Here is a 12366-nt window from a genome sequence, read left to right on the forward strand (position 1 = left end):
ACCGGTCGTTCTACAGTTCGGTCTATTTGCATATTAGCTTTTTATTCTATAGGACTGGTTTCAGGTGTTCAGCAAAGTGGTTAGAAAATCCTACACTTTATAAAATGATCCCTCAGTATGTCAAGTACCCATCTGACACCATAAATAGTTATTACAATACTAGGGGCCCGGTGCACGAAATTCGTGCACTGGGTGTGTGTGTGTGGAGGGGGGGAGTGTCCCTCAGCCCAGCCTGCCCCCTCTCACATACTGGGAGCCCTCAGGTGTTGACCCCAGCCCAGGCCTGACGCCTCTGACAGAGGCGTCAGGCCTGGGCTGGGGGCAGAACCAGTGATGGGGGGAAATGAGGGTCCCCTGCTGGGCGGGAGAGCGGGTTGGGGGCGAGTCACCCTGCTGGCCCGCGTGATCGGGTCCCGGGAGACCACCGGCACTCACGCCCTCAACCCGCTGCGGGTTGAGGGCGTGAGTGCAGGCAGACGCCGCAGACGCCCCGCCAGCTCGCGTCCGGGTTTGCCGGCTGAATCGGTCTCGGGCGACTGCTGGCATTCACACCCCCAACCCGCTCTCTGATGGCGCTGTACCATCCTGCCTGCAATATGCAAATTAGCCGCCATCTTTTTTGGCGGTTAACTGCCATCTTAGTTGGCAGTTAATTTGCATATCTCACTGATTAGCCAATGAAAAAGGTATCGGTCGTACGCCAATTACCATTTTTCTCTTTTATTAGTATAGGACTAGTGGCCCAAAGCATGAAATTCCTGCATGGGGAGGGGGTGTTCCTCAGCTGAGTCTGCACCCTCTCCAATTTGGGACTCTCAAAGGATGTCATACTGCAGGTTTACAGGGATCAGGCCTAAACCAGCAGTTGGACATCCCTCTCGCAATCCATGACTGCTGACTCCTAACCGCTCACCTTCCTGCCTGCCTGCCTGCTTGCCCCCAAATGCCCACCCCCACCAGTCTGATCACCCCCAACTGCCCCCCCTGCTGGCCTGCTCACTCCCACCTTCCCTCCCCACTGGTTTGCTTGCCCCCAACTGGACCCCTGCTGATCTGCTTACCCCCAACGGCCCCTCCCCTCACCAGCCTGATCACCCACAACTTCCCTCCCCTCTTGGCCTCTAACTGCCTCTACCTCTGCCCCGCCACCATGGCTTTGTCCAGAAGAATGTCTGGAAGGTCTCCCAGTCTAATTAGCATATTACCCTTTTATTAGTATAGATAGAGGCCTGGTGGCTGGTTTGCCCTGAAGGGTGTCTGGATCAGGGTGGGGGTTCCCTTGGGGCATGGGGCGGCCTGGGTAAGGAGCCTGTGGTGGTTTGCAAGCTGGCCACGCCCTCATGGGGTGAGGGTCCTCGCTGGGGGTGGCGTGGCCAGCCTGGGTGAGGGACTGAGGGCTGTTTTCAAGCTGACCACTCCCCCTTCAGGGTGGGGGTCCCCACTGGTGTGCCTGGCCAGCCTTGGTGAGGCACTGAGGGCTGTTTACAGGCTGGCCACACCACCTTCAGGATGGGAGTCTCGATGGGGTGCCTAGCCAGCCTGGGTGAGGGGCTGAGGGCTGTTTACAGGCTGGCCAAGCCCCCAACAGGGACCCTCACCCCCTGACGGTGTGGCCAGCCTGGGTGAGGAGCTGGTGGCTGTTTGATGGCTGGCCACACCCCTTTCAGGTTGGGGGTCCCCACTGGGGTGCTGGGCCAGCCTGGTTGAGGGGCTGATGGCTGTTTGCCAGCTGGCCACGGCCCCAGGCAACCCAGGCTCCCAGACCCTCCTTGAGTGGAGGCCACAGCTGCTGGAAGCAGGTATCTGGGATTTATTTATCTTCTATAATTGAATCTTTGTAGCCTTGAGTGGAGCCCACAGCCAGCCAGGGCAGGCAGGAAGCTTGGCTTCCTCCATTGCCAGGGGCAACCCAAGCCTCCTGTTTGCTCCAGCTCCGTGGCCGCTGCCATCTTGGTTAGGTTTATTTGCATACTCGCTCCTGATTGGCTGGTGTGTTTGGCTTGTGGGTGTAATGGAGGTATGGTCAATTTGCATGTTTCTTTTTATTAGATAAGATTATTGACTATGATATCTATACTGTACTATACATCCCTGTGCCTATTTTGTAATCACATATCTGTACTTCTCAAACCCTTCACCTGTTTCACCCAGTTCCTCAAACCCCTCCCCCTCTGACAACTGTCAGTGTGTTCTCTATATCTATGTGTCTGTTTCTGTTTTGCTTGTTTGCTTATATTGTTTTTTAGATTCCACATATAAGTGAAATCATATGGTATTGTTTTGACTTATTTCATTTAGTATAATAATATCTAGATCCATCCATGCTGTTGCAAATTGTAGAATTTCATTCTTTTTTATGGTTGAATATTATTCTATTGAAATATGTACCACAATTTTTTTATCCATTTGTCTATTGATAGGCACTTAGGTTGCTTCCATAGCTTGTGTTTTGCAAATGACACTGCTATAAGATAAGTGTGCACATATTCTTTCAAATTAGTGTTTTGGGTTTCTTAGAATATATTCTCAGAAGTGAAATTTCTGGGCCATAAGACAGTTTCATTTTTAAATTTTTGAGAAACCTCCACACTGTTTTCCATAGCTGTACAAGTCCACATTCCCACCAACAGTGCACAATGGTGCCCTTTTCTCCACATCTTGGCCAACACTTGTTTTTTGTTGTTTTATTCATGAGAGCCATTCTTACAGGTGTGAGGTGATATCTCACTGCAGTTTTAATTTGCACTCTCTGATGATTACTGACATCGAGCATTTTTTCATGTCTACTGGCCATCTGCATGTCCTCATTGAAAAAGTATCTATTTTTAAATTGGATTGTTTGTGATTTTGGTGTACAGTTGTATGAATTCTATATACATTTTGGATATTAACCCCTTATTTTATGTAGCATTGGCAAATATGTTCTCCCATTAAGTGGGTTGTCTTTCTATTTTGTTGATGGTTTCTTTTGTTTGCAAAAACTTTTTAGTTTGATGTAGTCCCATTGTTAATTTTTTTTTGTTTGTTTACCCTGCATGAGAACATATATCAGAAAAAATATTTCTAAGAGAAATGTCCCAAATTTTATTGCCTATGTTTTCTTCTAGGAGAAAAATCTCCTTTTTTTAAATTTTTTAAATTCTAGGAGTTACTTTGAATAACTGATTCTATTATTTTCCTGTTATTTGCTTTTGTATTTTTTTCCTTTGTAAACTCTTATGTACGTTAGATATTCTAAATTTGTCCCTCATCTTTTCAAGTCTCTTTAGTCATTATTTTTTGAATATTCATAAATTATCTTTTTTACCTAAAATTTCTCTTATTCCTTATCTGTAAAGATTATTCATTACTTTATTTCTTCTAATTTAGCCTTCATTCATAAAATTGTTTTTTCCTTTATTTTGAATTCTTTCCTATGTTCTATCACATAATTTGTGAGATTCTCTAAATTCTGACTTAAATTGTTCTTTCATATCCTGTATTATTTTCTAATGTCCTTCAGCTTATTTAAAAACTTATCCTTTTTCTGGAACGCTTTTATGGTATGAGGGGCTTTTTTTCATTTTTCTTATTGCAATATATGGGATTAAGATCCTTTTTGCTGGTTATTATTTTATGTTCAATTATTATATCTGAACTTTCAGATAGCTTTTCCCCCCCTTTTTCTTCAGATTCTAGAGATCCCACTTGTTTGTTTTCATGGAGTTAAAAAAAATATAACAGCCTACTTTCTAAGATATTCTAGCTCTGTCTGTCTTTTCCATTTTTATTTGGGCTTTCACTTTGTCTGAGTTCTATTCATAGTAGTTTAACGTAAATGTAAGACTTTGTCTTGGAAGAGAACTTTGGTTGGTTAATTTCTCATGGGGTCCAGATGGCTCTAGCTATGGAAGCCTTACCCTGGAACCCTTGAACTCATCTGCTATTATAGTGTATAAAAAGCTTCCTTGTTTTAGCAGGTGTCCTTTAAATTGGCACTCTCTTGGTTTTCCACAGAGTATTTGTAGACAAGGATCCTCAGATGCTCTCTTGTTCTCTACCATTTCTCCCATGCATCTGCTGATACCATGTATATCTTATATTATAGATGGACTAGAGGTCCAGTGCACGAATTCGTGAACGATGGGTCCCTTGGCTTGGCCGGTGATGGAGGCCTATTGGGGGGGTTGTCCCCAGGAGGTTGGCTGGCCAGCCTCCTGATCGGGGCCTATGAAGGGGGGAGGGCCGTCCGGCAGGGGTAGGGACTGCAGGTGGTTGGCTGTCTGGGAAGAAGGGCTACAGGAGGTTGGCTGGCTGGTGGGAGGGGCCGTAGGAGGTTGGCCAGCCAGGGAGAGGGGCTGCAGCAGGTTGGCTGTGGGAGCGCACTGACCATTAGGGGACAGCTCCTGCATTGAGCATCTTCCCCCTGCTGGTCAGTGCGCATTCTGGTCATTCCGGTCGTTCCAGTTGTTCAGTCGTGATGGTCGTTTAGGCTTTTATATATGTACCAGTGGCCCGGAGCATGAAATTTGTGCACAGGGGAGGGGGTGTGCCTCAGCCCGGCCTGCACCCTCTCCAATCTGGGACCCCTTGAAGGATGTACTACTGCCGGTTTACAGGGATCGGGCCTAAACTGGCAGTTGGACATCCCTCTCACAATCTGGGACTGCTGGCTCTTAACCGCTCACCTGCCTGCCTGCCTGCCTGCCTGCCTGATTGCCCCTAACCACTCTGCCTGCTGGCCTGCTTGCCCCCAAATCCCCCCCCCCGCCAGCCTGATCACCCCCAACTGCCCCCTTTGGTGGCCTGCTTGCCCCCACCTGCCCTCCCCACTGGCCTGCTTGTCCCCAACTGCCCCCCCTGCTGTCCTGATCACCTCCAACTGACCCCCACTGATGGCTTGCTTGCCCCCAACTGGCCTCCCTGTTGGTCTGCTTACCCCCAACGGCCCTGCCCCCCACCAGCCTGATCACCCACAACGTCCCTCCCCTCTTGGCCTCTAACCGCCTCTACCTCAGCCCCACCACCATGGCTTTGTCCAGAAGAACATCTGGAAGGTTTCCTGGAAGGTCTCCCAGTCTAATTAGCATATTACCCTTTTATTATATAGGATAGAGGCCTGGTGCATGGGTGGGGGCTGGCTGGTTTGCCCTGAAGGGTGTCCTGGATCAGGGTGGGGGTTTCCTTGGGGCATGGGGTGGCCTGAGCAAGGGGATTGTGGTGGTTTGCAGGCAGGCCACACCCCCATGGGGTGAGGGTCCCCTCTGGGGGGGCATGGCCAGCCTGGGTGAGGGGCTGATGGCTGTTTGCTGGCTGGCCACAGCCCTGGGCAACCCAGGCTCCCAGACCCTCCTTGAGCGGAGGCCACAGCGCCTGGAAACAGGTATCTGGGATTTATTTATCTTCTATAATTGAAACTTTGTAGCCTTGGGCAGAGCCCACAGCTGGCCAGGGCAGGTGGGAAGTTTGGCTTTCTCCATCGCAGGGGCAACCCACACCTCCTGTTCAGTCTAGTTCTGTGGCTGCTGCCATCTTGGTTGGGTTTATTTGCATACTTGTTCCTGATTGGCTGGTGTGCGTGGCTTGTGGGTGTAGAGGAAGTTTGGTCAATTTGCATGTTTCTCTTTTATTAGAGAAGATATTATCCTCATCCAGTCATATTTTGGAGTTCAATGGGATACCTTGTCATTTCGTTTCATTGTAAGTGTCCATATGTTATTGCTAATGGACTAGTAGTTATTAAGGGGGGTAGTAGTTATTATTTTACTATATATGTTGTTATGTCTGTTTTTCATGGAAGATTTCAGGGATATTTAAAAACTATGCCACCATGGCCATCTTCAATGAATATGTCATGTCATGTATTATTTTTGCATTATTACAATTTCAAAATAACTACTAAAATTATACTTAAAATATAATTTTTGAATTAAAATGAACACATATTTTTCTAATTATATAGCCATATTGTTATTATATATGACCAAAGGGTGTTATGATATTCTTGACTAAGCTTATTACTTTCATAATAAGATTTTAGTGATGTTCTCTTTTGGTGGAGGTGGAAATTTCAGGCTATATTTAAATATTTTTAAAATATGCTAGTCTGGGAAACTGTAAAGATTCTTGAATATTATATGATTTAATGAAATATTTACTAATGTCACTAAAAATAGTAGACACATAAGTGACATTTCCTGTACTGCTACCATTTTTCTAAGAGGTTTCAAGTTATATATAGCTTCTAAAAAGGGGAGCCTGTGTATTACATTCAACCTTGCCTTTCACATCCACACCATTCTAAACTAATTATAACAGAGATAGACACCTAACCCAAAGCTAAGCTATTTACATTCTCTCTAGATAGATAATGATTTATAGTCAGATAATGAAAGATATTTACATTAAAAGCACATTTGGAGTTAAGAATGGATGCTATGTTGGGCTATGTTCAAACAACTAAGAAAGTGAAGGTAGTCTGGGAGAGAAGAAAAAAAATGAGTTCATACACAGAGAGAAACACAGATAGGAAGCTATGAAGTTGCTTTGAGAGTTCAAGGAAGTAGCCTTGGTTACTGACTCCCCTCTCCCATTTCTAGGCTGCCTGAAGTCTAACTGTATTTCATTCCTGTCCTTGGATGCTTATGAAACTTTTGCTTTACCCTTATGATACTTACATTAATTTAAATATTCTCATGAGTCTTAAACAAACATAAAATGCTCACAGACTATAAACAGTGATTTTAAAGGGCCACTTTATGCCATGGTGAAACAAGACAGAGTGAAGGACACTATGCTAACAAACATACACACACCTAAGCATCTTCTCTTCTGATTAACTTGAGCAACTACTATTTCTTTATTACTAATTACAACTCTAAGCCCACTGTTGTTCTTAGGCCCCCTAAATAAAAATTAGCAATATCTAACCCACCTCCTGACAGTCAGCAACCAATCTATAACTGGCCCTACTTATTTAAATACAAACTTTAAAATAAGCTCCTCTCAACTCCTTCTTTATAAGAAGCTCCACAGTATCTCTGAAGTGCATTCTCCATTGCTGCAGCAATACAAATATAACAATTTTGGATCAAAGGTTGCTTTGTCATCATGGGCTGATGGGTTTGATAGTTGCATACATATTTATTATATTTTTTATGTATTAGTTTTCAAATTGAAAAGCTGGAATCCTTTTAAAGAAAATTCGCTCAGCTCCAAATAACTACTGTCTTCAAAAATCTTTAATTATTGCCAAGAGAAACATATACACACCAAAAGCTATGTAAATACAACTTAAAAGATGTGAACTACATTGATTACTCTAGAATCATACAAGAATACATTTAAGCTTGTCACTTTTATTAGTCAAATAAAAGGTGTGACTAATAAGTGACAAACTTAAAGAACATTATCTTAATTTATATTTTAAAGTACATAACAATATAAACTACCAAAGATCAATTATCCTATAAGAAAAAATTTAAGTACATGTCTGTTAAGAAAAACTGAATATAAAATAAGACAAAATGCAATTCAAATATATTTTATGATTATTTAAAATAAGAGTACTCACTGTTTCTTTTTGTAAGACTCTAAAATACCTTTAGTTACCTAAATCCAGCTTTGTTCCTACCATATACATATATATGATAAAGTCAAAAGCAAAGCGATTTATTCATCATTAGCACTATTTTTTTAAACAGAACTGATCAATAGCTTGGGTAAAGATATTTTGATCATGTAAATCTCCTGAGTTCTTCACAACAGTTTGACAGTTTTTCTTCTCAGAGGAGAGGAATAGTATATCAAATTATAGAATAAAAAGGGAAATGGAACAGAGAGAAAATGAAAGAATGATCAAGAGTACATGTTAAAGAATGAGAGTATGAAAGCACATGTGTTTCCAGAAGCTGTAGTGAAGAGCAAGAATGAACCTTGGATGAATGTAGCAGCTAACTCATGGGTGTTCATGTTCAATATTGGGAATTCCCACCATACAACAATGTTACCCATCTTCCCTTATTTTTAAAACTTACCTTCACCAAAAATGATTAGCAAAAACATAATGTTCTATTGAAGTACAAGAAAGAAATACTGAATATTATGTACCAGAATCTAAGTTAAGCAATGTTAATATAAACAATAAGATTATTTCTATTTACAAGTAAAAATAATTTTATTAATATTGTATAAATATAATGCCACAGGACCACAAAGAGATGGCATTAATTTGGCATAAGAAACCTGAAGCAGGATTCAAAACATGAGAAGAATTTGGGGGATAGAAAAAAGGAGAAAGATCCAATGCAGAAGGAAGAGTTGTAGAAAAACAAGGAATATAATGCATCACTTGTTTGCATATTTAAGGAATGTCTTCTACAGCAAGAAGATAGAGATGAGTTAAATCTGAAAAAAAAAATGGTTATGACTAAACTGGGAGGGATACCAAATGATGTTCTGTTATACAGCAGAGGTTTCTAGATTTTTGTATTGTATAAACTGGCAGAAATTTGAAGGACCATATTTTAAGATTGTCAATTTTATATTTTGCCAAATAATGGCATTTAAAAAACAGAACTCAAAACCTAAGACCTACCATTTAATGTCATTTTATTAAGAAAAATCATTTTAATACAAAAAAGAATATGAATAATACATCCATATAATCTTAAAAACAGGACATATAATGATATATTAAAATTAGGTTATATCTTTGGATGCAGAAAGTTACAAAATAAAATTTCATTTTGCCCAGTGAACACAATATGTACTTTTAATATGTAACTTGTTCCAATGTTTCATTTTTAGCATAGTCCTTTTTAAAAATCCAAGTGGCATAGTCTAATGCTCTTTCAACTCAATCCAGAGTATTGGAGGTAAACTCAGAGAAGCCCAAGAAAAATTATTCTTGATTACCCAGCCATTTCTCTTATCTTCTCTCTGAAGTGCTGGAAGAAAATAAGAAATAGTCCAGATGTCTGGCCAAGGTAAATTCTGAAAAGGGGGCTACATAAATGGAGTCCTGACTGACAGATATAGAACAATTAAAAAGTTACCTGACAGCAATTCCTTACATTTTAAAGTGTCATAAACTGTCACTTAGGAACCACTAATGTGAGTCTTATAACTTAAAATAAATCCTTCTTTGCTTTGGCTGCTGGGGAACTTGGGGCAGATTTTTGTTCCAGTTTTAATAACAGTATTGGACCCATTACTAGTATTGCTACTTTACTAAATGTGTTCTGTGTTTATTTTAGTATGTCCTTGATAATTATAAATTTCTACTATAAATTTTTCAAAACATTTTAGGAAAAGATACACTTAAATATCTATACTAATAAAAGGGTAATATGCTAATTAGACCAGACGTCCTTCTGGACAAAGCCACAGCGACGGATGGCAGCTGCTGGTGCTGCGAGGGCTGGGCCGAGGCTCAGGCAGCTGTGGCAACCAGCAGTGGCAGTGGCAGCGAGGGGGTGATTGGGGCAGTGCCTTCCCCTGATCTGCCAGTCGCTTCCAGCAGAGAGAGGCCAGACTGCAGCTTAGACCCACTCTCCCAGAGGGGAGTGGGCCTAAGCTGTCAGTAGGACATCCCCTAGGGGCTCCTGTACTGTGAAAGGGGCAGGCTGGGCTGAGGGACCCCCCTGCAGTGCACTAATTTTCATGCACTGGGCCTCTAGTAGAAAAATAAGATTTTTAGGGAATAAGGAAACATTTAAGATTTATGTTTTCAATAATGCTTATTCAATTTCTTTCTTATTGTAAAAATAACATGTTGTAGGGTCACTACCCTGACTATTCTGCCTAGAGCACTCTTCTAGTAAGCTATATGACTCACTTCCTTTTAATCTTTGCTCAAATGTAACTTTTACTATTTGGCTTATTAAAAATCAATCACCCTTTTTAAAACTGCAATATAACCCTGCCATTTCTATAATCCCAGTCACTAGTGTTGTACTTATACTTTTACATAGCATTTGCCAACTTTCAACATTTTATGTGATTTAAATATTTATGCTTAATGCTTATTTATTGTCTCTCCTTGCTAGATTATAAACTCCACAAGGCAGGGTTATTTGTCTGTTAGCTACTAATATATTCCAAGTACATAAGATAGCACTTAACCTAGAGCAAGAATGCAATATTTCTTATAAAAAGTGAACAGCCCACATGTGTTCTAAAAGCTTTATATGTACTATATAATTTAATCCTCCCAAGAGTCCTGGTAGGGTGGTGCTATCATTGACGACAATTTATAGAAAGGAACTAAGCCACAAATGACCAACGGTGTCTCAAAAGGTCATAAAGCTAAGAAAGTGGTAGAATAAGGATTTAAACTCAGTCCAGTTAGTAAATATTTCTAATAGAAACAGACTGTGCAAAAGCAGTTGAAAGGATGATAGAAAAGGCATAGGAAACCTATAGTAAATAGGAAGTGAAAAGCAAACAAATATATATATATATATATATATGGCTTCTAAATCCAAAAAATGGCACCTAAAGCAATTATTCACTCACAGGATCGTTTGCATATTGATTAGCCCCTTCTGAATTTCATGACTATTTAGAAAACAAAGCTTTTTTAAATAAATAAGGCTCCAGATAACTTTCTTTCAAAGCTACTCTCCTATTACAAGTGCATTAAATCTTCGCAAGAGTTAATTTACCTTTTTTGCCTTCTTACTCCGTTTAAGCTGCTACTGAGTAAAAGACAACAGCTTCATCAATTCCCAGTTAAGTATTTCTTTACATTTTCTCAGTTAAAGATTCTCATATAACAAATGTTATGTGAATCAAAAAAAGGCTCTTAAAGAAGCCTGGCTCTTTGAAGGAAATTTTAGAGATCCTTGCTTAGTAAACACAGCCTCCTAATGAAGGATATACAGCAGCCCTGTAGATTAGGATCATAAGAACCAGAGAGTCCCATCCAACTTTTTCAAAGTTCTTCATTCTGTTATGAGCTGTACAATAAGACTGACTGTGCAAATATGTTATTTAAAAAATGAACAAGAAGAAATCATACATAATATCTTATTAGCATTTGTAGAAGCAATGTCTTTATATTCGACAGTAAATTTTCCTCCAGAAGTACAAATTATGTCATGATTAATAGAAACATCATAGGAAACTAAAATAATTAGATTAGAGAGAGAAAGCATACCTTCTATCAATAGCTCTTGTCCATGACTGCCAAGAAGTGTACGAGATAGGAATGGGGCAAAGTCTACAAAAATTTCACGAAGAAGAGGAGCAACTTTTTCTAAAGCTCTTTCAAGTTTTGCAGTGATGCTGTTGAAATTAAGACATAAAGACTAGTAAATATAATTCAAAATAAAAAATAAAATAAACTTTACTTCTAAATTAAAACCTTTGAAATTAATAAAAGTTCAATCTAATCCACCAAATAATGTGTAGAAGGGACACGGTAAAATTTCACATCAGTCATAAGGCTACTCCAAAGACTGCAGCTAAATTAGAATGACTATATGGAGAAAAGGATTTAGGGTTCTGTAACCTTTGAGGGCCACAAAATCTATTCATAGTTCTAGAAGCTTTAAGAAAAAAAGTTCTCCGTATATCTTGTTTATCATTCTATCCCTAAAAGAAAACAGTTTTTCAACACTTACTACATGGATCACTGTGCCAATTACAAAGAATTAACTCTTGATATAAAAAAATTCCCTGAAAATTCCCTCAAAAGCTAAACAAATAAGGGAATAATTGGAACCCAGTGTTATACAATTGAATTGCTTTGTTGAAGTAGGCATGCTCCATTTTATAAGCCCACTTAGTTGTATTTACCAAACTCAGTTCTCAAGCTTAATTTGTTCCAGAAGTCTGTTTGAGAAGCAATTTGTTCAAAAAACGAATCATTTTTTCCCATTAGAAATAATGTAAATTGAATAAATTCATCCAAGATCCCCAAATGATTCCGTTTTAACCTTCCTTATACATAGTACATGTCTAATGTACTGTTTAATTTATAAACACACACTTCTTTTCTTTAATTTATTGACCCACCCCCTACTAGCCTTAAAGGAATCACTTTCAGCACTCCTTTCAGGGTGTCTTTCTGGAGGTCAGTATGCAGCATCTTCACTTTTTCACATATCACTGCTCTGAAATGTTGTCACCAGCTAACTGCTTTTTACTTATCCAAATCAACAAGTTTTTCTACCTCTTCAATTGCCTGTGATCATTGTTTCTTTCACATCTTTAGCAATATCAGCACTCTTGATGGGCTATTTATGTTTTAAAATTGTGCTAAGCATCCATCTGGCTAGCAACAAAAACAAAAAAGAAATACACACACACACAACAACAACAACAACTACAGAAAAAAATATTCACAGCACAATATCCTGAGATGTTAACAAGAGAAGCTTA

The 12366-nt window shown here is 40.1% G+C and overlaps 1 protein-coding gene across 4 annotated transcripts in view; it reads right to left on the minus strand.

Moving 5' to 3' along the window:
- The window catches only part of NBEA (neurobeachin), a 990744-nt gene that overhangs the window by 539422 nt on the left and 438956 nt on the right, over nt 1-12366 (minus strand). For all 4 annotated transcript variants that reach the window (XM_059684425.1, XM_059684424.1, XM_059684423.1 and 1 more), the window contains one exon: nt 11141-11268. In XM_059684425.1, the coding sequence (XP_059540408.1) occupies nt 11141-11268 (128 nt within the window). The remainder of the gene's footprint in view (nt 1-11140; nt 11269-12366) is intronic.

Source organism: Myotis daubentonii, chromosome 2, assembly GCF_963259705.1.
Source record: "Myotis daubentonii chromosome 2, mMyoDau2.1, whole genome shotgun sequence".
NCBI classification, from domain to species: domain Eukaryota; kingdom Metazoa; phylum Chordata; class Mammalia; order Chiroptera; family Vespertilionidae; genus Myotis; species Myotis daubentonii.